This window comes from Betta splendens, chromosome 9, assembly GCF_900634795.4.
Source record: "Betta splendens chromosome 9, fBetSpl5.4, whole genome shotgun sequence".
NCBI classification, from domain to species: Eukaryota; Metazoa; Chordata; class Actinopteri; order Anabantiformes; family Osphronemidae; genus Betta; species Betta splendens.
Window position 1 is genome coordinate 25,635,533 of NC_040889.2, and position 26,678 is coordinate 25,662,210.

General features: G+C 45.6%; 2 protein-coding genes across 2 annotated transcripts; one reads left to right on the forward strand and one right to left on the reverse strand.

Moving 5' to 3' along the window:
* Positions 1-2,240: 2,240 nt before the first annotated feature.
* Positions 2,241-4,452, reverse strand: cldn5a (claudin 5a). Its single transcript, XM_029161117.3, has one exon. It carries the CDS (start codon positions 3,718-3,720, stop codon positions 3,073-3,075), a length of 648 nt encoding a protein of 215 aa, XP_029016950.1. The 5' UTR covers positions 3,721-4,452; the 3' UTR covers positions 2,241-3,072.
* A 601-nt stretch (positions 4,453-5,053) lies between these two features.
* Positions 5,054-21,029, forward strand: zgc:63587 (uncharacterized protein LOC393431 homolog). Its single transcript, XM_029161116.3, has 12 exons — positions 5,054-5,278; positions 8,602-8,648; positions 9,048-9,147; positions 9,230-9,316; positions 9,730-9,853; positions 10,471-10,605; positions 10,860-10,977; positions 18,654-18,755; positions 18,939-19,084; positions 19,211-19,294; positions 19,386-19,443; positions 19,926-21,029. The coding sequence occupies exons 2-12, from the start codon at positions 8,622-8,624 to the stop codon at positions 19,989-19,991; spliced, it is 1,047 nt and encodes a 348-aa protein (XP_029016949.1). The 5' UTR covers positions 5,054-5,278; positions 8,602-8,621; the 3' UTR covers positions 19,992-21,029.
* Positions 21,030-26,678: the final 5,649 nt, after the last annotated feature.

Consider the following 26,678-nt stretch of genomic DNA (forward strand, 5'->3'; position numbering starts at 1 on the left):
GGAGTCTGTGCACTGGAGGCACCTGCTGGCTCTGATGTGAGCGTGAGTCGATCCGTGCGGCCATTAATTAAAGCGCCTTTGTCTCATGACTCGTCCGCAGCGGAGGAGGTTTCGAATGCGTGTGACAGGACCTTACAGTAAGTGTAGGGTCTGTCGGGCGGAGCAGGGTCAGCGTTGGAGGTGAGAGCTGTTTACATCCAACACTTAACATTTGCCTCGAAACAAAACGTGTTTCTGCTGTCACAGCTCTTTTTGCAGTGGCCATTAGAGGCTTTAGGTAAATCCCTCCTTCAACTTCCAGACGTCCTGTGTGTGTGTATGTGTGTGTGTGTGTGTGTGTGTATGTGTGCGTCCACGCCTGCAGGAATGTCTGATGACCAGGCCTTTTATTAGGCTCATCCATACCACCACATTATAGGCTCCTGTAACCAGGCAACTGCAGGTTCTGGTTACCATGGCGAGCGCCCATTGAGTGACGTCGCTGGCCCTATTTGCTCCGCTCTTGTTAGAATGAGCCTCAAACCCCCGCCCAGAACCCCCCACCGCCTCTTTCTTACACACACACATACACGCACTTAACCCCTTGCACACACACACACACACACACGCACACACACACACACACACACACACCCTGCCCATCGTCACCCTCTGTGTAGCGACTAGAGGAGTGGAACTAACAATCTGACAAAAACATCTCACCAAGGCAAACAAGGCTGGACCTTTCAGGGAGGGTCTTTGTGTAGAAAATCCAAAATAGGATTTAGCACCTACTTTAGAAAAAATTACTTATCTGAGCAACAGCGCAGAAACTTTCAAGCATGTGATCTAAACTATAAAGTAGCACTAATACTACTGTGTAAAAGTATTTAAAAAAAAGTATTGACACTAAAATATGCTGTACCACATCACAGACAACATAATGTGAAATTTAAGATGTGTTTTGTATTATGAATATCTAAAATCCAACTGCTAACTTACTGTAAGTTATCAAATAAGTGTAGTAAAAAGTATAATATTTGCCTCTGGAATGTAGTAAAATCAAAAGTGTGACTCAGTAGAAAATCAAAATACCCAAGTCAGTAAAAATATTAGCCACCAATGCAACACAGAATTAATAATTATGATAATGATCGTGATGATGATTTTAATTTCAAACAGTACGATGAGAAAAATGAAATAGTTAAAGAAGAATTTTGAGCATTTATCTTACTTTTTTTCTGATGACCTAATTGAATCACCCGCTCTACATGAAAGATCATCGTTGGCCCCGGATGGAGTGAAGACAGTTTTTGAAGGAAACCATACAGTTTCTCCAGAAGCATAAAAACAGATGCATCTCCATGGCAACGGAGCAAACTCCCTGATAAAGACTGGAAAATACTGTAAATTAACCCTAAAATGGGATTGTTTAGTTAAACTAAATTAAAATATTATGATAACTAAACCTCTGGTGTCGTGCTGCTTATTAATGCAACATGAATTGGCACATTTGTTGTAGATGTGGAGGATTATCTCTGGCTTTAGTTTACATCTAACTGCCACTTTACAGATTGGAAATATTCTGATTACATACTTCTCCAGGTCTATGGAACCTTTCTGCATTCTTTCTATTTTCGTTCATCAGGAGCGCATATGACCTGCTAAGATTCTTAAGTCAAACCAAACCAGAATCTGTGGATAAGCTTTTGTAATCCAGTCACAGCTCCAAACAACAAAGCCGTTCGGCTCCTGGACTGAGGCTGCGTTCACGTTCTTGTAACTGTCACACTTTCCCCGGCGGAGCGTCCTCGCGCCAGCGACGGCAGATCTGGACAAACTAATTGCTCCAACGTGTTTGTGTGCGAGCTTTTGTCTTGAGCTGCTATTTTAGCACCGGGCTGCGGTGGGAGGTGCGTTTGTAACATCTAGTGAATGGAGTGACTTGCGGGAGGACGCTTCCAACAACTTCTCCGCAGCTCTTCGGGCTTCCATTGTGGAGGAGGGCGGGTGGGGGCGGTGTGAAAGGCGCGGTGGCGATGGGGGATGTGGAGCATTGTGAGCGGAGCAGCGGAGCCCCGCTCGGGCTCAATGGGCATTGTCATCTGGATTTCTATGGCAAACCAAAATACCCTCTCCCGCCGAGGGGCTGTATGGATTCATGGTGGGTCTGACGTCGGCATGTGGCGTTACGCACAGGCGAGGAGCGCGCTCCCGGCGCCGCGGGCCCGCGCCCCTTAAGAACACACTTTGACCGAAGATTTCAGACAATATATTCACTTTAATCTTAATAAAAGGAAACAATATTGCATCTTCATGTACACGAATAATGAATCATTACATCGAACGTCAACAAACATAAAACACATGTTTAATTCTAACTTTTTTGAAAATAGAAACGTCCTGCGGTGACAGTAAAAAAACAAACAATGCAGGTGTTCAGTGCAACAGAACAAAAGCTGTAACTTTTTTATATCACGACCGGCCGATCCCCGGTTTTCCGGAATCTACAGGTCCAAAATTAGACAGCGGACTTCACAGTCTACGCCATCGTTGTCCGAACCCTGTCTGGGATGTATTAGGGCTTCACCACCCACCGTCCCTCTGCTTTCTTTATTGCCGTGGACATTGAGAGCCCACAGTAGTTCCACTACCGTGAATTGGTGTGTCTCAGCTGCTGTACAGCTCCGTGCTGGTGAAGCACATCAAGCCAAAATTCAAACGCATTATCAGCATGTATTTTCAATAGTTCCAAGAAGAAAAACTTAGCAGTTACAAGAGCAAGAATTAAAATGATAATAATTTCGAAGACTTACAAACAGGTACCCTAAGAACGATACCCCCTTCTTGTGAGCTACCTCTTGAGTCTTTTACGAATCTTCTGCAGATACAAAAAGATGTTTACATTTTTGGTCCGATGGTGCTGAAGGCCCGGTGTAAAAACAGCAGAGGTGCTTCCATTGATTTTCAAAGTTCAGTCAGATTTCTAAGTAAAAAACTGCAGGTGCAAAGACAACGCCCGTTAAAAAACAAACCAATACAAACAGTTTTTTAAAAAAAAGAGTTGCAGGTCACTTTTACGCAGCACCGCAGCTACACATAATTCCTCTTGTCATACTCCCCGTTCTGCGTAGCTCGCTTGGTTTGCGCGTAATTTACGGAGTATCCGGAGTTCCCGCTGGAGGGACAGGAGCAGCACAGTATCGCACCTCCGATCAGCAGCAGCGCGGTGGCCGCCCAGCCGATGTAAAGCGCCGCGCCGATCTCCCTCTTCTTGGCAGTGGGCACCTGCGGGTTGTAGAAGTCCGAGATGATGTTGTTGGCCATCCAGCAGAGAGGAACCAACACAAACAGGCCGCTGGCGATGTAGATGATCCCGCCAGCGTTCACCACCCGGGCTTTGATGGTCTCCGCACGGATGCAGTTGGTGCACTGCGCCCCAGCGATGACCACCATCAGTCCCAGCACGCCCATTACGCAGGAGATGATGGTGAGCGCTCTGGCCGCCTGCAGATCGTGGCTGAGGGCGAGGACGGAGTCGTGCACCTTGCACTGCATCTGGCCCGTGCTTTGCACCACGCACGACATCCACAAGCCGTCCCAGATGGTCTGAGCCACCACGATATTGGCCTCGATGAATGCCGTTACCTTCCACATGGGAAGCCCGCACGCGACCATCACCAGGAGCGAGCCAATCACGCACAGTGACAGTCCCAGGAGCTCTAACGCCGCCGACACCATTTTCGCTCGTTGCGTTCAGTCGGGTCTGTCTGAAACTTTTTGAACTCTCCAGTAGGTTTTCTCCAGAAGAACTAGTTGTATCGTTCCTCCTATGTTCGGGTTCGCCGTTCTAGCCTTGATTTGCAGATGCAGTTGCGCATCACTCGCCGCTTCTATTCTGAAGTGTAAGCGACAGCCGCTCGGCGCGTCTTTGTTTCTGAGGGGATGTGAAAACAACTGGAATCACAGTACCACGGATCGCACATATCTGAGAGGTGGGGGTGTGTGGAGTCGAGGTGTAACTTTCCTCCAATGAGCTGCAGCTGCATCCTCCAGGGACCAATGAAAACGCGCTGAAGTTGTGAGACATAAAAAACCGGTCCAGGGCGCATTGTGCGTTTGAACTGTTATTTACGGGAAGAAGGGGCACGAGAGGCTGAAGACGAATGGGAGGGTGGTTCTGACCACACGAAATACAGTGGTTGGGTGAATCATGGCGGTTGTTATTGATTTTTCAGACACGGAGGCTAATTCCACTTGTCTGGTTTATAAATAGCGTAAAATGTCAATTTCACACCCACTTAGCTGTAATAATAACATAAAGTACCACAAAATGCATTTGTTTTAATGCATTTACTTAAATATGTAGAAGACCTTAGACCTTAGGTCAGTTAACTTTCAATGTGACGCTAAAGAATGATTGCGTTTTTAAGCTCCCTTTTCTTGAATAATTCAACACAAACTATAGATGCTTTTCGTGTCTTCTTTAAAATATTAAATTTAAATCTGCATATTCATGTGTATTTTAATTTTTCTTTCATTTCAGAAAGTAGTTTTTTCAGTTTGTTTTGATTTCTCCCAGGGGTGTACTCCAAAATCCTAGAAATAATAAAAGTGAGCCTGAAATCATCCGCTTATAACTTTTGTTTAGCTAATGATTGTGTCAGTTCAAACTCAAGAAATGTTTAAATCACACACTTTCAAAGAAACTGCCGAATAGTGTAATTAGTTTATACAGAAGCATTTGTACTTGGTGATGCAAAAGTAGTTCCAAAAACTACAGTTTTATTATATTATTAGTTTATTATTTGGTATATGACGTCCTTGCTGTCTGTGTGTTTACCTTTCATCAAAGGGTACAAAATTTATCTTTGACGTGTTGTTGAATGCGAGTAGGGCTGTGTTTGTAAACAAAACACTTAAGTTAAGTGAATGAATGTTAAAATATAATTTGACTGCATTTGATGAGTACATTTGCCTTTTTCAGTCTGCCGTTTGCATTGTTTATCCTCAGTTTAGTTATCCGTCTTCGGGCAGTGATTCCCGTTTTAAAAACTGTGACAGTGGAACCGCCATTTTGGATCCGAGCACTCGCGCTTCTCTACGGCCCAGACGCCCCTGCTGTTGAGCCGTAAAGGCGTCGGTGGCGCCGAGCGACGGCCGTTGGCGAAGACAAGCTTCGGGGACGAGGGCGGACTCACGTGAACGGTTTCCGGGTTTTCCCTTCCTGGGCTGGGGCAGCGGCGAGAGGCTAAAAAGGCTCCTGTGGACTGACGATTGTTTTCAAAGTTACGCTCAGGTAAGCGTCTTCTCTGTCGTTCGTTCTTATGCCTTTAGACAAACTCCCGGGAAGAAGTCGGCGCGAGGAGGGAAGACGCGGCGGAGGGTCGGTTGAAGCCGATCTGGCAACATGACACCAAAGGCGGTAGCAACTGTTGCACGCTAAAGTTTGACATGTAACGTAGCCGAGGTTTAGTGTCGTCTTGGGTTCGAATTTGGTCCGGGCACACTTTAAAACAAGTAACCACGCAAACAAGGAAGCGTGTGTAAGTCAACTGCGGGCTGTGGGCCGACTGTCTTGTCAGTGGACAGCTCCGTGTGACAGACTGGGTGTGGTGGGCGTCCAACACGGAGGCACCCACGGGCCCGAGCACGCGCTCAGACGCGCCCCAGCATTGCTCCATTCAGCTGCCCGTGTTAGCAGGGACTTCTCTATGGAGTCTTCAGCTAATAGGTTTGTTGTGTAGCTTTTTATTGAGACATTGTTCTTCTCCATCACTGTACACTGCACACGTGTAACACCCCTCAACTCTGAAATCACCACAGTGGCATCTGGTCAAATCCGGCCCTTCTTTGATTTTAAACCGCGTTTTGTATGTGTGGCGGAGGGCCACTATTCAAGCATTATCATCCATCTTTCTGGCTTTTTGGCTCAAACATCTGCGCCACTTCCTGCCGTGCTGATTGGTGAACATTTTGCAGCAGCCACTGTCTCACACTGGGAGCTGCAATCTCAGGCTGGCAGCTGCTCCTTCGCTTCAGAAACAAGCCCATGTTTTGCACCAGCAGACACTGATCAGTTTGATATGAGAGAGACAGCATCTCTTGGTGCTGAGAGACGTCCCAGTGCTCCGATCCAAGACTTTCCTGCTTTATGACCTTTCTCCTTCCTCATACCTCATAATTTTACAAACACCGCTCTCTACAGGAGCAGTGGGGACCACATCTGTCTGACACTATGAACTCCAAAGGGATGTTTTCACTGTGGTGTGAATGGAGAAACAAAACTTGATTCATATCGACAAACTAATGAATAAACTGAAGGGGGTGGGGTACTGTGTAACACAGAAGTCACGAGTTTAAAAGCTCACTCTCCTGTAGTCGGTCATGTAGCTCTAAACAGTTTTGACTGTAAACAGATGTGCAGGTTTGAGTGATGCTGCTGGTTCAGTCTCTCCAACTACTGAAGTTACTTTGACAGAGCTGATCTTTAATCCTTGTGTTCAGTCTGACAACACGGGTAATGGTTCCGTATTCTCAGTAACCTCTGACCTGGTGTCATGTATATATTGATGCACACTTTTTTCCACCTCGGCGTCACTGTGCTGTACAGTAGCTGAGGCAGGAACACAATGTTATGAATGACGCACACTTGTTTTCAGTCCGGTCCCATCCTGTCCCCACAATCATCAAAGGCCCATCTTGTGCTTTTAATCCCATGTGTGTTATGAACAGGCCTCCTGCCTTCCCCAGAGTTCTGTTCAGCCGATTGTGGCTTTTCTGATTCACTCTGGGCTCATGTTAAAGTGTTCTATATCCACAGCTTAGAAAACAGTATCTTACTCAACCGCACTACCTTTGGACCCCAACAGCTACTTAATTACAGTTGAGCCCCCTGACTGTGTGTGTGTGTGTGTGTGTGTGTGTGTGTGTGTGTGTGTGTGTGTGTGTGTGTGTGTGTGTGTGTGTGTGTGTGTGTGTGTGTGTGTATTTATGAGCCAAACACCACTTTATTATGTTCAGCAGCCCTGGGGTCCCAGTTCCTATGATCAGATGCCAGTAAATTACCATTTTTGTTTATGTGCCTCTGGGTTCGAACCTGAAATGGTTGTTTCAGTGTTTCCAGTAAGAGGAGAGTGGGTGTGTGGACCCTTGACACTGCCTGTCAGGAAGGTGAATAAGTCTACTAGTACTAGTACTGTTTCCCCTTCATGGCTTTCCTCCAGCTAATAAATCAACTGTAAATGCGTTACATGCCAACAATGCTGGCTTTTTTTTGGTTCCAAACTGTTAAATCTGGCCCCCGTGTCTGGTAGCTGTGTGTATGTGTGTTTAAGCAGCTCAGCGCCCTGGATGATTAAATGGCCATTGTTAAGAGAGTATTATTGAAGTGTGCCTCCCGCCTGTCTGTCCTGTAGTGTTGTCTTTGTGATATTACAACTGCGATATTGGAGTGGTTTAATTAATCTGCTGCTGGCCTGGTGCTGGTTCCCACAGAGCATGGCAAGGAACAATACGTGCGTGTGGGCTGATGTATTAACGCCATCCACCCCTAATGCAGACGCATGTGCTTGTTTTGTTCGTAAAGTAACTCGCACCCTGACTCTGTGACACATGCCCTAACTTTTGCATTGATTACCACTCAACCAACTGATTAAAGTCTTAAACCTGCCCAATGATTCACAGACTGACCGATGGGTTGAGCTTCATTTAAATGAACGTCTTTACATATGTGTGCTCCTAAAGTGCCTAAAGTGCCGATCCATCTGGGCTCGGTCCTGAATGTGTGAGGCACGTGTTCCCCCTGCCACCCCAGCTGAGCTGCCCTGTATAGGAAAGGTTTCAGGAACCGGAGGGATAAACAGCTATTGTTCCCCCTCGCGCTCTGTGAAAACCTGTCAGAGATCGCGGCCAACTTTCATGCCGATACAGAGGGTTCCCTGACTGCCATCCCAATCATTTAGCAACGTGACACAGCTCCTCAAGTGTCCAGACGTGTGTTTGTTACGGGCCAGATGAGAAGGTTCAGTGCAGGTTCCCATGCCAGCCTTTTCTATGTTACGCAACCAGAGTGCATCTCTGCTTGGCAGTGCACGGCGCCCCTCTTTCTAATGCTTATCACAGTCCACCTGTCAATGGCCAGTGTTTTGGTGATAAAATGGAGCCTGTTCTTCCTGCTCATTCATTATGTAGCTGATTTATCAAGCAGGCTGGTTGCTCCGGCGTCTGCTCAGGGTCATAAAGTGGGGTACACAAATCTGTAACAAGTTGATGGGAGTCTGGAAGGACAGCCAGAGCACTGAATCTCAGCTTCTTCCACTCAAGAGCTCTCAAAAAATAGAGTAGTTGTCGGTTTTAGAGAATACCTCTACTTGAAGTCTCATGGATATTAAAACTTGGCTTTTTTCCTGAATTGGGCCAAAAATCTTCTTGCTTCGGTTTCTTTGTTGGTTTGTCTGTTCCTAATGTTTTTTCATCAAAGAGGTTTCTCAAACACAGTAAACCTCTGCCAACTTTTTCTAGAGAAAGTATCCATAAGAAAGTAAATGTTAAGTTGCTTGAAAGTATCGATATAAAGACTAGTGTTTTTTTAGATTACTTTTGTGTTTATTTCTTTTTCAGATATCCAGTAAAACGTAGCAATGTCTCAGTCTGGAGAGAAAGGGAAGGTGAGTAACTGGTAGACATTACGTCATGTTACATCATTTACTCATTTCTAATAGATCTGCAGTGTACAGGAGCGGTTTTTAATAAAGCAGGATGATTAAGACTCACAATACTTGTAATCTCATGCACACATGCTTGCGCAGGCGTTCAGGGAGGATATCCTCTTTAAATAGACATGAATCATGACTTCATTGCCACTCGGAATTTCTCAATTTTATGCATCATTACTTGCCGGTACTTTGTCACATATACAGTACTCTTCAAAGACAAGTGAAGTGAAGTTTGCTAAGTTACAAAACAAGTGGTGAAAAGTAGGAAAGCATGTCATAATTAGTAAAGTTACACAATTCCTATAAATACTAATAATTATTTGTGAACATTTGTATTTTTCTGCATTCCAGTTCCCAGATGCGACAGGTTATGTCGGGTTTGCAAACCTTCCAAACCAGGTGCACCGAAAATCAGTGAAAAAAGGGTTTGAGTTTACCTTAATGGTTGTAGGTGAGTGAACAAATTACTTTTTTATTTCGAACTCATGATTTGTAGAAAGCATAACCATGTTTTCCACTCACCTTGTTTTCAGGAGAGTCTGGTTTGGGGAAATCAACCCTTATCAACAGCCTTTTCCTCACTGACCTCTACCCCGAGCGTTACATTCCTGGTGCTGCAGGTATACTGTACACACGCACAAAGAGCAACACACATGCACACTGTAAAAAATTAAGAAATTCCTGCTGCAGTGCCTCCAGCAGAGCATTATTTGAAGCGGAATGCTGGGAATGCTTCAGACTCCAAACATGACCTTGCCCTTCTTATGACTTGACTTGGATTAGGGACTTTTTCTGCTTTAGAATAATTCAAGTCACTGGTCATTTTTTCTCATAAGAACACTTGTAGCCCCTGTGGATGACAAACCCATGACTTAATTTATTTTTCAAGGCGTATCTAGCTTTGGCTTGCGTAAGCACATAGCTCTGCCAGGAATTGTATTATTGTTTTGAACGCATTACTACAGAGTGGGTACCTAACGCTCAGGGTTATCGGTTAGTCCACCCAGCAATTATTCTTGCTTTCCCTCCACAGAGAAGATCGAGAGGACAGTGCAGATTGAGGCATCAACTGTGGAAATTGAGGAGAGAGGAGTAAAGCTTCGCCTCACTGTCGTTGACACCCCAGGTTATGGAGACGCCATCAACAGCCAGGACTGGTGTGTTTGTGAGCCGTGGAGGAGTGATAACAGCCTGGTGCATGTTTCCTGTCCAGCAGCCTCTCTCCTGTCCTCAACAACTCCCTCCAGTTGCATCCCAAACTCCCTTGTCCCTACCTCTCCTCCCTCTGCATTCCATACGTGTGGATTTCTTTATATCTTTATACTGTGTGGGGGGGGGGGGTCGTTGTGACAGGATTTCAGCTTTTGCCTTATCTTTTGCTTTCTCTGCAGAATTTCTCACTTTCATAATATTTAAATTATATATGTCAAGTGTTTGGACTGCACATGGCAACAGGATTTGAGTTTTTTGGGTAGAGACCGTATTTTTATTTTCGTTTTTTTTATTGTATACTGCATCATAAAAAAAATTATGAAAACAAATGCAGCATTCAAACATTGTCAACATAACATCAACAAATATCCAGCCTCCATTCCTTCTGAGAATAAATTGAATTAGTCCAGAATATTCGTCTCAGTTTCCTCTTCCCTTTTAAACTTAATTTTCTTGAAATTGACCTTTTAGGTTTTACTTCTGTAACTACTGTTTTTGTGTTAATCTGGTGGGATTATGGCAGTTCATGCGTTTTTTTTTTTGTGTCTTTCTCTAATGTCAGTTTTAAGACTATCATCCAGTACATCGACAATCAGTTTGAGCGGTACCTCCACGATGAGAGTGGGCTGAACCGGAGGCACATAGTGGACAACCGAGTGCACTGCTGCTTCTACTTCATTTCTCCATTTGGCCATGGGTAAACACTCACTCACTTGAACAAACACCAACTGTGAGCTGAAATGGCATTTCTCTCTTTTACGTTGTGTTTAGTAACTCATTGGTTGTTGTTTTGAGTAGTTAGCATACTTATGGTGAGAAGTTCCCTTTTTCCCTTGCGTCTACGCTCTAACTGGCTCATAGTTCTATTATGTGGCTATAATTTTTCTCCATTTTCCAATTCTCTCTTTGTTCTGTCAAATCACTCTTTCTCCTCTTTTTCTTCCTTTCCAGTCTGAAGCCACTGGATGTGGAGTTTATGAAGGCCATCCACAGTAAAGTCAACATAGTCCCAGTTATTGCCAAGGCTGACACACTGACACTGAAGGAGAGGGACCGCTTGAAGAGAAGGGTATGTTTGACACTTAGACGCTAATATACCCCAGTCTTCACCAATTTCTGTATATTTTTGGGATGCTAAATTTAGCCTAAACTGCTTCTTCTAATAACAAGCTTGGAACTTGGGTGACCTTTGGACATGGTGTGGTTTATATGATTGAGTCACACTTATTGGCAGTGCAGGCGTTTGTAAGACAGAGCACATGTACTTCCTCGAATAATTGCAGAGATGGATAGCTGGTTGGCCTGTTCAAAATTACTGTGAGGGGCGATACGAGAGAGGAAATGGTAGGAGGTCCAGAAGTAAATGAAGTATGTTGTGTATAATATAGATGGAGTACATGACATTCAGTATCAGCCCGTCCCAGATACTTCCTGTTGGAGCTGCTTGCCTGCACGCTCCTCAGCTTCCTGCTATCCTGAGGGAGGAAGGACAGAGTAGTTTGAGGCAACACACACACACACACTTACAAGATGAAGTTATAAGATTTGCCTGCCTGTTTAACTCCACTCTACTAACAAATAGTTTCAGACTGTTACCAAAGAATCTAAAATGCTGTGTTGACCATGACGTCAATCACAAACGTAATCATCGCACTGACGCTCTAAATACTCATTAGTTGCAGTCATTGGTGTGTGTGGGGGTTTTAATTGAAAATAGGTATTTCATCTCAGCCCACTCCACTGTGTTTTTAATTGGAAGTCATTCTGTCTCCCCACCTGTCCGCGCGTGCCCAGACCCCCCTCCTGCCTCCCATTCAGGCTCCGGAGCCAGTGGTCTGACAGGCTGGTGTCGCGTTCACTCAGTTCTCAGTCAGCTGCATGTCACTTTTGTATGAATCCCCCACAGTTGGTTCTTATACATCTATGAATGTCATGGAAACAAGATGTGCACTTGTCTCTCTCCATTTCATAGTTGTAGTATTAAGTGGGATCTCAGTCACTGATTTTGTGTTTTTGCTCATTTGCTCAGGTGTTAAAGCTGCTCCACTGAGCTGTCCTTCAGTTATCACTGTGCTCTGCACTATTGTTGTGTGTTGACCTTTTCTCAGTGCTCTTCTGCCACTTAACATATATCAAAACCATGTTTCCTTCCAAACTGACCCCCGCCTCAAACTACAGAAAGCCCTTGCCTTCTGACCCGCTGAACTAGCTGAATGCATGTAACAGGTCAGCTGCCCCGATTAGACATTTGACTTGTTTATTTTTTTCCTACTGTTTTTTTTTCATTCAGAATAGTTCTACTCTAATTGCAGCATAGTGGGAAGCAGTAAGAGGAGGGGAGTGGATTTACTGCAGCGCTATCGTTCTGATCTGCCCTCCATAGTACCTAATTGTCCACAACACTATCTCACTAATAGTTTGTTGCTTTTTTCCCACAGGTTTTCGCTCAGCAGAGTTTTCCCAAATACAGTAAAAAGCAATTAGCTGCTGAAGTCAACAAAATGGGCAAACTCACGCACACAGGCCCAAACACAAACAAGTACAATACAGTGATAAAACAGCATTGTTTATTTTTTTCCTTGGAATTCTCTGTGGAGAATAAATACACAATTTGTGGCTTGTGTATTTGTTATTGGATCAGATTAGATGAAACGGTTCTGAGGTATATGTGGCATATTCAGAGTGTTGTACAGTGTATGAGGGAACCTTTCTCTGGGCTCAGAGCGCCGCCAGCCAAGAACCTGCCACGAGGTGCTTTAGCATGATTGATAACCTGCACAGTTAGCATCACATTATTTATTAGTTTGTTTTTTGCCGGGCACTTTTTCACTGGCTGGAGCCATTTGTCTCTCAGTAAATGGGAGCCCTTTGCCCTCAAGGGTCATCCAGCCCTCTCTGTCATTATAAAGGGAAATGGCCTGTACAGAACAATCAGGTCTGTACGCTGACCAGACAACCTGCCGGCCCGTCCAGCTCCCACTCATGAACAAAGTGAACAAACCACATTGTTCAACTTTCATCCCCTTAGTTCTGCTTGCTTCTCGCTCAGTCCTTCCTCTGCTGGCAGTGCCTCACTCAGCTGCCTTTTACTTTCTTCCTCTGTTTCTTTGCGCCCTTTATTTTTAATTTGCACTAATGTCAATTTCCTTCACTGGGGTCATTGTTGTCTCTAGCTCATGAGCAGCCCTGAGGAGGGTATATTGAGGGTCTGATCCTCTCAGTCTGGGACCTTACAGTCATATCCTGTGTAGGGCTTAGGTCTCCTGGACGTTTTCTGTATGAACACAGAGGAAGGTAAACAGCTGCTTTAGACTGGAATCCTGAAATAAGCAAAGATGCCTCTCTGTCTGAGCAAAACATTGCTTTATTGTGTCCAGTTTTCACTTAATCCTACCGCTAGAACAAGAAATCAATGTTCTTAGGTGGATTGCTGCTGCAGCTGTCGTCATATGTTAATAAACCGAATCTTTTTGGATTTTAGATGGTATAATTTGAGAATCAACTTGTTGTGTACTTGCTGCTCTACCACTCTGTCTACAAGCTACGGGTCTGAAAGGCCCAGAGAACCCAGGTCTCCTTCTGTTCTCGCTCCAGACAGCAGACAATAGTTCCTCCCTTCATGAGTATTTCTTTTCACGCCCCTTATCTTTAAATCTTGTGTCTTTTCACAGCCAGCATCTTGTAAGTCCTTGTCCATCTCTGCTCATGGTCTCCCATCCAGAACCAACCCCCCATGTTTGTCCCCTCAGCTGCCATATTTCACCCCTGGCCAAGGCACTGACCCCTCATTCCCCTCATTGTCTAACTTGCTGTTGTCTCCTCCAGCCTTTCTACCATACTCGCACTGTGTGAACCACTTCTATGGCCCCTGTGGGACACATTTATAGGACCCGACTGTATTGTCACCGATTTCTTAAATGGAAATAACAGAACATGAAGCGGTGCGAGCAGGGAGAGTCACCGTCAGTGGTTGGATCTGTCGAGCTGCTATGTGATGGATGGTGTGTCGCACTGTGAGCTGGATGTTTGACTAACTTTTTAATGCTTAACGTAATCCCTCTTTGTTCCTGTCGGTAAGGGTTGACTGGTGATTGCATTCTTACCTCACTGCTCCTGTGGGGTTGTGTGGAACTGTATGAGTCCCGGTTCAGCTTGTGCTGGTCGTTTTCCGGCCTGTGTTTCAAGCACGAGGATGTATTTATTTTTCTACCCTCCTGCAGGCGTTGTGCCAGGACATGCTCTGTGTTACTGTAGACCTTAAAACAATAAAGTAGCATTTTATCCCTAGCTCTACAGCAGCAGCTCTACACACGTTACCTGTTCACAGATGCTGTGAAAGCAACAGATTGGGGTGTCGCTAAGGAGTCACATTTTGCTGTTGATTACCAGAGCAAAAACCTGATGTGTTGTCAAATGTGAACCCACAAACCCCCTTCTAAATCTGACTTAAATACAAGATTACATGAATAGCTCAATTGTTCCTCTCTATGCTCTTTGATCAGAAGGAGAGGTGGGTGGTCTCCACTGTACTAATACTGAGCCCAGACAATAGGAGTGTGGGTGTGCACAAGCTGATCACGTTATTCCTAAGATGTCTGCACTTTACCATGGTTGCAGAACTTCCTCCTCACCTTTATGTTAGAGCAAATCTGTTCTGGGCCGGTCTGTTCCAGTCTGGACTGTCCACTTGGCCTCAGCCTCTGACTGGATAAATCTGGAATGTGTTTCTGTGCATGCTTGCAAGTATCTTTAATCCTCTGAACAGAAAGGTATTGTTTTCCCCGCGCTGCTATGTGTCACTACAGTATGTGTGCTTTAATGGGAGATGACATTTGAACAACTGTAGACGAAGTCATAGGAGCATATTTTTTCATGCAAGGTCAGCTTCCATCCATCTCCTGTGATTTACAGACATCGATGGACCGGAGAATTTGCTTTATTGTGGTAGATACTTTTGGATCCGCAAGTGGTAGATACTTTTGGATGTGTGTGTGTGTGTGTGTGTGTGCGTGCGCGTGCGTGTGTGCGTGCGTGTGTGTGCGTGTGCGCGTGTGTGTGTGTTTGGAGGCTGGTATGAGGTCTAAATCCCTCTAACCCCCTCAGATCAGGTATTGTTAGGGCTCCCTCACCCCCTCAGACTCCCTGCAGGCAAGCCAGAGACGGTTAGTCCAAAGGCGTTTCCTGGCATTTGTTCTCATGTGTCTTAGAGTTGACAAAGTGAGTTTGGAAACTAAGAGTGCCAGAAGGAGCCCAGCTGAGAATCAGCTTTTCCTTTTCATGCCACAAGTTCACTGTTGCCTGTCTTGTAATCATGTCGTTGAGTAATGTGTTATGTGTTGTAAAAATAAGGCACAGGTTTTTAAATAGTAACATTTTATTTGCTTGATTGAAGAAAGATTGAATGACAACCCCCCCCCCCTCTCATTTGTTTCCGATTGTAGGAATTCAATTTATAGACACACAGTTTGCGCTTGAATCAAGGACTTCCACCATCTTAGATTTACTACTGGGGATACCAGTACTCCTCACCGGAGATTTTCTCTATCAATTTTATGTGGGAAGCTCATATATTATGCAGTTTATTTTTTCAGACAGTTGGAATTCGTCAGTTCCACAGGTGTTTCGTGCTAAAGCAGGAGTAGTAAACTAAACTGGTGAGGCCTCTGAAGTGTGAACAGGAAATGCAAGGCCCAGTTCCAGCACGTGTGTTTTACAGTCTACAGAATATGAATGAAACATTCATTTGTAGATAAAGGTTTCTTTTTTCCAGTACTCTTTAAAATATAATGTCAGTCACATCTGACATTTCCCATCTATTAAGTTTTGAAAATGAGTACACGAAGGTCTAAAATATATAACCATTAAAAAACTTCAGATTCTAAAGTTAATGAAAGGAAGCATGCAATAATCCTGTTGGCTATAAAATGAGCATTTTTGCACAAAAGTATTTAAATGAAATGATTCCGAGGTTGCAGAGGAGTTTTTTATTACCCTCTAGTGATTTTAAAGGAGGCCTTCTGCCCATCGAGGTGCAGCAGGGCTTAAATACCTCAAAGCTGATCAGAAGTGATACTTCTAGAGGCAGTGATGCAGCTGTGAACCTAAAGACGTTACATAAGAGTCCCGCTGGTCTCGTCCCGCTTCTCGGTCGGGCCTGATTAGTGTTGAGATGCAGTTTGAATGTTTTTTTTTTTCGATTCTCTCGCTACATTGTTGATTTCCTAAGAATGCACTGGTGCGTTTCTACTTCCAAGCATTGTTCCGTGTTCTAGCTTTAGTTTGGAGGCTACAAACGCCATGCCAGGCCACAGGGGGCCACGTTCCAACATTCACACGAGAGAACGCGTGTTCAGTGCACGCTCACCTGTTGAACGTCGCTGCATCGGCGTCGAACACAGTCCGGAGCTCATTACTCACAGTTTAGCAGGTGTTTGACTCGCTCACGTTCATTTCACTGGGTTTGACAAGTCCTGCAAATATTTGTCCCTCCACAGATTGATGTGATGAAACCGTTGATCCATATAATGGTGGGGTTGCAGCCTGTTTTGTGTCCGACCTGTTTTCCCATTGCTGGAAAAACCGCTTATCCACGTCTCTGATGATGTCACCCTGTGTAATTACATCTATGTATAGACCTGCAGCTATATTTGAGCTGCTCGTGACCACTGCACCTGAGTTAATACTGATATTTCTAGACTGGAGCTTAACCTGGATGTACAGGTCTGGTGTGATTCACCTGCGCTTGGTGTCTAGCTGGAAAACAAAATGCACCATCAGCCTCCAGCCACACACTTATCATACCTGTGCAGCTTGAGGGAGTATTTCCAGAAACACAATGTTATTTAGCCAGAAACCTGAAATGATTTTGAAATGATATATTCCCTTCCCATTGTACTTAATACTTAGTCAGGCTCTGAATGTCATTGTTTGTCCTTTGCCCTGACAGCAGTGGATGCATGGCCAACCATAACAGCGCATACGGGGGTGGGGGTTGTAATATAACTGCACAGGATGGTCATAAAATTGAAATGGCCCCTACTGCCAGCATCGCTGTGCCAATGAAAATACACAGCTGTGTGGAGGAGAGGCTGGTGTAACATTAGGGATTAGAGCTTACATTGTGTACAGTAAATCAGGTGGAGACAACAGGGATTTGGAGCAGGCAGTGATTTTGACATCTGATGATCCCTAAGAGGTCTTGATTACAGGTGTCAGGCGATGCTAAGCACATGTTATGGGTCAGATAGATTCCAGTAAACAGCCATTTGGCAGGTTTTGGTTCAGCAAGGGCTGGAAACAGATGATGGCACACAACAGACTCATGTTTGTGTAATGACCAGATGATGTTTTGATGTTTTTAAGGCTACTTTGCTTGAGATTGCGTCTTACTTTTTAGGTTTTGTTTTGTCCATTCAGTCAGAGATTTCCTGTTTCATCTAAACAGTTCTGTCTTATCTACTGTACATGTGTTACTGTATTTGTTGTTTGTTACATGTTTCCTGCCATTGTCTCACTCCTGTTTATTTTCCCACCAAGTGCACAGTTTCCCCAAATTCTTTAGGCTCTGCCCCACCAGAGAGATGCTAATCCAGCCTTCATATTGGACGGATCTGTAAATCATGTATGTTTGAATAAATGAGCGAGGAGGAGGCGCTGGTCCAGTGTCACGCGCTCCTGAGTCCAGCGAAGCCAGTTTGTTTATAGATCTGCCCCACAACAATGTCCAGCGCTCTCTGCACACACACCATCGTGCTGAGAAAACATGCGGCAGCCATAACAGGGGCCCGAGCTCTGGTCTCTGTAGGAAAAGCTGCCTTCACTTCCCAGGCTCCTGGCTGACTCACCACTGTCCTGTTGTACTGTACAGTACATGAAAGTCTCACACAAGTCAGGAAAACAACACTTGACATTTTTTGGCCCCATTATATAAAACGACATTGTAGATTTAAAAGGTTTGCTCCTGGGAAAACAAAGGGAAAATGCAGCTTTGATGTTTAGAATAATAAATACTGATATATGTCCCTAAGGTGGCGTTGAGAAAAAAGCTCCTTTGTTTCAGCTTGTTTCTTCACCGGTCGGCCCAGTGCGATAAGTTTGTTCCTTAGAATGGACAGACCCTTATTATTTTTCACCTGTCTCCCCTTCCTGTCTCGGTCCCCTTTCATCCGTGGGGGGCTTTAATTAAATTGGTTGCTGCAACAACAGGTACTCACGCGCACCCTCATATTAGTCTAGAGGGCTCTCTTACTTTCTGTTTATGGGTCAGCGCAGAAACAGTTATTTTCCCATTAGTTATTGTGACTCTCCGTTTACAGTGAGAGCGCCAGCATTATGCATACCATATGCTGCACAGTTGGATGAATGACAGGTCTGTGCTGTGCTAGAATCCACATCTGCACATGTGGGATGCAGTTTTCACTGATATTAGGATTCAGCTGCATGCAAGGATAAACTACTAATGGAGCAACGTAAACCATGGTTGCTAACCTGTGTACTAATCATTAATATCCATCTACCAACCACAAAATGAAGCATAAAGAAATGAGACTTTTTAAATGGAACAATTTTATAACAATTTCAGTTCTAAAAAGAATGTGTCTTATGTGCAGTGGTTGATTTCTGCCTTGTGGCCGTTGAGCTGACACTCTGTTAGCATCTGTCTCTAAGCCTCTGACAGAATGTGAGATGCCGGGAGTCACGGTCTGCTGCTTCATGTTGAGATTCTGTCTGACGTCTACCTTCCAGATCCTGGACGAGATCGCAGAGCACGGCATCAAAATTTACCAGCTGCCCGACGCCGACTCTGACGAGGACGAGGAGTTCAAGGAACAGACCAGACTCTTGAAGGTGAGAAAGTGACAAACCGCTGATCCTTCTCTCTTTCTCTCATTTCTCAATGATTTATTTGATTCTCTTCCTGTTCATCTTTGCATGAACACTGCATCCCTTCCTATGATGCCTTACGTATACCATAGCTATTTTCCTTATCTCTTTCCATGTCCTATTTTCTGACATGTCTTCCTTTCCCAGGCAAGCATCCCCTTCGCTGTCATTGGCTCCAACCAGCTGATTGAAGTGAAAGGGAAGAAGATCCGTGGTCGCCTTTATCCCTGGGGAGTTGTTGAAGTAGAGAACCCTGAACACAATGACTTCCTTAAACTGCGCACCATGCTTGTGTGAGTATCCTTTGTACTAAAATCCATTGCGTGATAGGATATTTAAGCTGGCTGTCACTGGAGCTTTACAGGTGCTCTGCTGCCCTCTAGTGTGTGAAAATAGGATTGCACATCTTTCCGTTACAGGACCCACATGCAAGACCTGCAGGAGGTAACTCAGGACCTACATTATGAGAACTTCCGCTCAGAGAGGCTGAAGAGAGCGGTCAGGTGAGACCCTGGTTTATACGGGTTAAACATCGGGTGAGCTGCTTCTCTTACAACAAGGTTTCTGATAACGCATGTGTTGTTGTCCCTGCAGGACTGTGGATGAGGATGTAATGGATAAGGACCAGATCCTGCTACAGAAAGAAGCTGAGGTACGAATGCGCAGAACTGGAATAAGACTAATATTTTCCTTTTATTTTGTGCTGACAAAAACATATGCAAAAACTGATAAATAGATGGGTCTGCCTTCGGTATGAAGTTGGGTGTGTTTTAGGTTATTAAAATATTCATTACAACATTTGTATTCATTATTACGGCTCCATTAACATTAATAAACAGCCTCTAGCTGTCAAGAAAGAGCTTCCTATGTAAACATTTTAATGAGAAAGGTCTTCTTCTTAGCCACATGATGGCGATGCACATGTAAAAAACAAGTCAAAAAAAACAAGAGCTGAACATACTTTACACTGTTTTTAAATTCCTTATTTCATTCATGAAGTGAATAAAGTAAACAGGAGTGAGACGATGGCAGGAGAATGTAACAAACAACAAATACAGTAACACAAATAAATGTTTTGTGGGTTGAGTGATTGGTCCATCACTGTGACCACATCTTTATTTTGCTTTCCTCCAGCTGAGACGCATGCAGGAGATGATTGCTCAGATGCAGGCGCAGATGAAGATGAAGTCGGACGAGTAAACGGTCTTAAAGGGAAAAACAGACAGGCATGTTTCATGTCTGGGTACACACACTCACGGTCCTCTGTGAATCCATGCCTCCTGCCACCCTGCAAAACCCTCCAGGAGTCAGGGGTCCCATCATTATAACGTACACGCCTCTGCACGCCACCTCTTCTTCCCTCCAAACGCTCATTTCTCAGCTTTTAAGCTGCTCACCAGATATTTTTTTCCTTTTTAATATCTCAAAAATAAAAAATAGGTCGTTTTAATACTGTATGATTATCACTGATGCAGTTTATATCTGTTATTTAGTCTTAATGATGAACCACAGAACAGCCAGAAACAATGGTACTAGTTGCTACCGTCACACTAAAATGTGTTAGTTGTGTATCTTTCGAACTTCAGAAACCACAAACTTTCATTAATGTTGTTATGAAAATACTTCTGAGCCTGTTTTAACCTTAAACCCAAACTTAGTTTTCGTGTTACTTTTGTTTTTGCACCTTATAAGATGTAAACAAAATTAAACAGCCATGGCGAGAAAGACTACGTTTGTTTCCCAGGCATAAAATTTCTAAATTCTGGGCATTTGTTTGGCTTTTAGACCATTAATAATGAAACTCTCATCACTCTGTGTCAGACAAATAAACCCTTTAGGGTCACAATGTACAGTAGGTGAACAAAAGTGCCATGTTGTGGTGAAAACTACAACCCAGTAGCTCCATGTGTCCATAGTTGTTTCACTGATGCTGTTTAATGTGTTTGTACACTACATGCGTAGTATTTTATTACCATCCTGTATTTAGACCCTCACGTTTTCAAATCAAACACTATCATATTGACCTGTTCTGCGTGGATTCCCTCCTGCGAGCAGAAGACAGGTTCCTGTAGCAGTCACTCATTATGTGCCTTTTTTCTACTCTCATATGCAAATTTGTGTCGAACCTCTTAAGATAAACATTATTATTTCTTAACCGTATGTCAGTAAAGACTTGTTTTTAGGCATCCCTTCTTTGTTTTGTATTGTTCTCTGAAATAAAAGTATTGGAGAAAAACATTGACGTTTGTGAAGTCATGGGTTGTCGTAGGATTTAGATCCTGTCTCAGGTTGTGCAACGCCAGATGATCAGCTGCGTTTTTCACCACCTCGTTTATTTACAGAAGTTTTGGCTTTTGCTGGTCTTCGGCGGATGTGTGTTAAGACAATAGCAAGAGGAGGGAAGGACAGACTGTAAGTTATTACGCAAAGCAACTGTGGCAGCAAATCACGCAAGCGGCTCTCAAACGTTTTCCAACCCGTTCGGAGCTCAGCGCTCGACTGTGGACAAGGATTATTAAGTGGAAAGCATTCGAGACACTTCTCTGCCCACAAGTCTCTCAGCGCATTCTGCTCAGGGCAGTGCTCAGAAAAAGCAGCGGACACCCCAGAGCTGCGTGTTGAAGCCCGTGACAGCGGAGTCAGAGGAACCAGAACCATTGGACAGAGTCTCTGTCTGAATGAAACATGAAGGTTTGAAAGAGATCCACAAACAAGAGCAAAGCACTTGACATGGAGCAATGCTGACGCTACCAAAAGAAAATACTTGGAAGTTATTGCTGCTAAAAGTGGATCAGCTGTTACATCATTGGCAAACTTCAGTCATTGTTTCCAGTTTACATTTGCCTGATGTCATAACACAAAAATGCTAATTCAAATATGGAGTTAAGCATCTAAGAATATACTTAGAAAATATTAGAATCTGAAATTTGTCAAGAAATGAATCTGCAAAGAAGAGAAACTGCAGCCTGTTCATCATCATTGATGGGATCTTCCTCAAAACAGAGAAGCTGCTTCTGTCCCTGGATCTGAGCCTGGTTTTGACCCTGACCGCCTCCTGACATCCTGTAGGACCCGGGTCCGTGTCCAGCGCTGCAGCGTCGACTGGCTGTGAGGAGGAGGAGGAGGAGGAGGAGGAGGAGGAGGGGCGTGCAGCTGCCAGCTCAGCCCGCCCCCCTCGGTGTCCGTCCGGCGCTGGAGGCGAGGCACGGCGGCCGCTTTCTGCGAGCGCAGCTTGGGCGAAAACGAAGGAGGCGAGCGGTGAAGATGACGACCAGCATCAGGTACAAGAGCCGGATCCCGGTGAAAACAGGTGAGCGCCGCCTCTGCGTGCATTCACGGTGCCGCGTGTGCTGAGAACGGATGCGATGACTGCTTCGTGTTTCTGTCTCCCTGGGCGTCGCTCTGCATCCCTGCACCTGCGCCTCCTCCTCCATCCCGTCCCCAACAGAGGACAGCGCGGAGGTAAGACGCGTCTTTAACGTTCATTTAAGGCTTTTACGGGCGGGGTTGAGTTCGTTTTCAATGTGGGCCACTGTCGGAACGCAGCCTCGCGCCGTCGGCCTCGGCTGCAGCAGCGTTTGCGCTAATAATCAGAGCGTTTTTTGCGCAATGTGCGGTATTTGAAGCGCTCCGGGTGCTGGTTGCGGTCGTGCCATCACAGGCCGGACCGACGGACCGACGGACCGACGGGCGCAGGGGGTCAGGTTTCATTTATAGCAGCATGTGTGGAACGGGCCGGCGAGCAGCCAACGTGGTACCCAGCAGCCAGCATCCTTCCTCTCCATCCTCTCCTCCGACTCTCCGCTGGCCGCAGAAGCATCGCTCCGCTGATTGACTGACCTAATTGCCAACGTTGCATCAGCACGACTCGTGCGCGCAGCCGTTTTAAGCGAACCCTTTACTGAGCTTTGTTCAGCCGCAGCCGCCACACGAGCCCGCAGGGGAGGTCGCGTGTCTGACGACCCCGGGCCTTTCTCTCTCCTCCCCCTCTTCCTCTTGGTGACCTGTGGTGTGCGTGTGCGTGGATGCGTCACGATGCAAGCGGAGTGAGACGCCAAAACGTTGAATACTCATCATATAACAACGCTTCAAATATTATTAAATGACAATCACAAAACTACAGAGGCTTGAATTCATCATCATGGGGTCATGTACAAATGTGCAAATGTGTAAATATTTAGATCAAAATCATGAATGTTTTCCATGTAAACATTCTATTCATGGACGTATTTGTGTCTCCATCGTTCAGCTGGTCTGAGTTGTGATCATGTTGTGAACACTGGGCTTCAGTTATCGTTGTGAATGAAGAGCGGCTGCAGACTGTCTTGCACATTCGCGTCTTCCCTCTTCAGTGTTTCGCTGGTTTTGCATCGGAACTGGGTCAGGTCTGAGTATTGCTCCAGTCTTTAGTCGCCTTTGTGCCCTTTGTCTATGAGCTGCTCCGGTTCCAGACGGATTTACCGTGTCCTGAAAATATACAGCTGGACTAAATCCAGCGGTTGAAACGAATGTAGCTGCGTATCAGCACCGCGGCACACACACACACACACACACACACACACACACACACACACACACACACACACACTCAGCCTTTCTGCACAACCTGGATTAGCCTCGTGGCTGCAGAGTGTGGAGGCATTTCCGTGATTCCTCGATTTAAAGCCGCAGCCGCAGCAGCTGTCGCTCTGCTCGTAAAAACCACTCGCTCACGTTCGGCCGCTTCCGCACCTTTTTGTTGCTGGCTGCTATTCGCTCCTCCCTCCCACGCGCTCTGCTGCATCTGACCCCGTTGGTCACTTTGAGGGAAACATCTGATGTTCTGGAGCAGCCGGGCTGCGGAGGAGGTGAGGGACCGGGAGGGCGACGTTCGAGCTGATCGGCACCAAAACGGACATCGCTAATAATCGTCTAAGTCAATATTGTTCCTCTTCGTTCCTCGCATCCTCGTGAATGTGATGTCACTGCTTTTGTTGCCAAGCAACGGCGTTTTTCTTATCAGTTTTTATCACTTGATAATAGTGATACGGAGGAGTGGACGACACCATCTGACCTACCCACAATGCCGTGTGTGTGTGTGTGTGTGTGTGTGTGTGTGTGTGTGTGTGTGTGTGTGGGTGGATGGATTCTCGCTGAACATCATTCATCACGGGGCAGAGAAAATCACACTTCTATTAACAGTAACCTGCCTTCGTTGCCTTGATGGCGACATTGTTGCTTCTGTTTGGCCAAAGTCAGTGTTTTTGAGCTCTTGTCATCAGAACGCTCATGTTGCTTGAGGTACGTGTGCTGGTGTCTTTCCTTCCATGGATGTTTGTAGTCATAAGCAGTTACACCTTACAAGCCAATCTGAAGGCTTGGAAGCGTGCGTTGTTAGAAAGTATCAAAGTCTTTGTTGTTGTTTCTGTCTGGGATGTTGTGATTGAATGAGGGCAGGTCAGCAATGACACGTTGATTCTCTGAACTGATGCTGAGTCAGGTGAACGTGTGAATTTACGACAGACGTACAGGGCTTTACTCTATTCACTGCTATTAACCACACACACACGCACACACACACACACACACGCACACGCACACACACACAACCATGGTGCCTCAGATGGAAAGCCGTCCAGTCGAAGGAGAGCAGCTGGGAGGACTGTCTCCGTGGGGGGTCCTCAGAGTGGAGACTGAACCCCCTGCAGCTCAGCAAAACTGAGGCGTAAGAAATGAGTGCAACCTGAATGCCGGTGTCACCTAACAATAACCATAACTAACAAAAGGTAGTTTATGTTAGGTTATGTTAGGTTTAAGTTAACATCAGAAATGTTAGAACCTTCACCAGAGAGAAAATTATTCTAACAAATAGTAATGATGAACTTTTCGTCTCAATCACGAGGTCAATAAATCATCCAAATGAAGGAGGAACCAAAAAAGCGACAAAAGGAAGAACAAATGCAGCATAAATAACAGCAACGCACCAGTCTAACGCTGTAAGAGTCAAAAGGGGGAAATAGAATATGACACAGAACAGCGTGCTGTGGATGCAGTGACCGCTAACGAACACGTGCTTTGGCAGCGTCAGTCGTCTCTCAGCTTGGTTTTCCTTCTGCCCTGCAGTGTCCGTGCCTTCGTCTCATCCTCCTCCTCCTCCTCATGCCTGTTAAGTTTTGTGCCATTTCTCTGCAGTGCTCGTCTTCAGAAAGTAGAAGTAGATTTTGATTAGAAGCTATTCTGAGCAGTATTTCCACTGAGACGACCGCAGAGAATCACATTTACTTTATAACCAACTGAAGAAAGTCTCAGCTGTGACTAAGATGCACCGGGGCATCGCACTAATGCCCATTAAATCATAGAGCTGCTGATCATGTGGTACAAACCTCCACAAGCAGCAGGATGACGTCGCGCTTTCTCAACCTCGATGGAAAGTAGTTGTGTGTAATCGAATGGAAATGTGACTCGGTGGTTCTGCTGGATGTTTCTGCTGGAGGTTTGTGGGAACCCTTCGAGGTCACAGCTCTGGATGCTCAACTTGATCCGACAGTAAAGTGGCCTTCAGAGCAGCCGCCGTGTTGTTTCTGGACAATGACGTGCTCGGTGATTAGCATGTGAAAGAGCTGGAGCCCCGGGGGGAGCCCGTCTCCCTCCGTATCACCCCGCCTCACCCGTCTCACCCTCCGCCGTCCGGTCAGCGTTAACGCTGGTGCTCAGGACGCTGTTTTTTCTGTGTGGAGCTTCTCACGGCCTCCAGCGCAGGGTGCGACGGGCTGCTGCGGCCTCCGGACACTCACTTCCTGCACGGCTGAGGGGAAGCTGGCAGACGGGCTCAACTCTGGGTCCAACACGCCGCTGCATTCAGATGCGTGAGTGACCACGAGCACCGAGTCACAGGCCGCGTTTGGCCTCTTCAGCTCCAGTTACGCAAGTAGCGTTTGAATTGGACACAAAGTAATAAAGTCAGTTAAATGTTTACTGACAGCAGCAAATCTGTCCATTTACTGTAAGTCAACTTAGCTTTTCATTATTCTATGCTCTAAACATCTTTTGGCTTCGCTTGACAGATGCTTCATTGAACGGAGAGCACGTGACCCGCAAACATTTGTCTCAGCGGGACAGCTGGTCTGTGAGAAACGCTGGAGGTGGGGCTTTCGCTGGGGACTATTGTACTAGCGCTTCACGGCATCTGGTCCTTTCTCCTATTCAGATCAACCCCCCCACGCAGCACTGACGCACTTTCATGTCTCCGCCACAGAAGCTGAGACTACACTGGGTTTTTGCTCTCCTTCGTCGCTTGAAGGCCAGGCTAGCTGTTGTGTTGTGTTGTGTTGTGTCTCCCCCCTGTGGTGTGGGGTGGCACCGGCACATCCTGTACGTGGCACCGCCACGGGGACGGCCCGGCGTGGGCAAGAAGGAGGGCGAAGCGCCCTTCATTCAGGGTATTTAAGGTCCGCTGCCCACGTCTTGTGTGAGCCGGACACACCCATGTGCACGCGCACACACACACACACACACACACACACACACACACACACACACCGCTGTCACATCTGGAAGCACTTCAGCTCAACCTCTGCCATAAAACCTGCCTGGTTCACCTCGTGCAGGCGGCGGTGAAAACGATGAAATGTTTGAATTCATTTGAAACAACCAAACAAAGCAGTCCTGATGGGAGGAGTTAGCTTAGCTTAGCTTAGCTTAGCTAAGACTGTAAACGGGTGGAAACAGGGAGCCTGGCTCTGTCACGCGCTAACATTAAAGCTCAGTAATTACCGTCTATAGAAGGAAAGGAAGCCTGAAGACAACACGTTGGTCGTTATTTGCAGAGCGGGGCCAAATTCCACTCAGCTGACAGCAGCTAATGAATGCGCCAGAGTGTGAATGTGTGGCAGCACGTTTGTGTGTCTC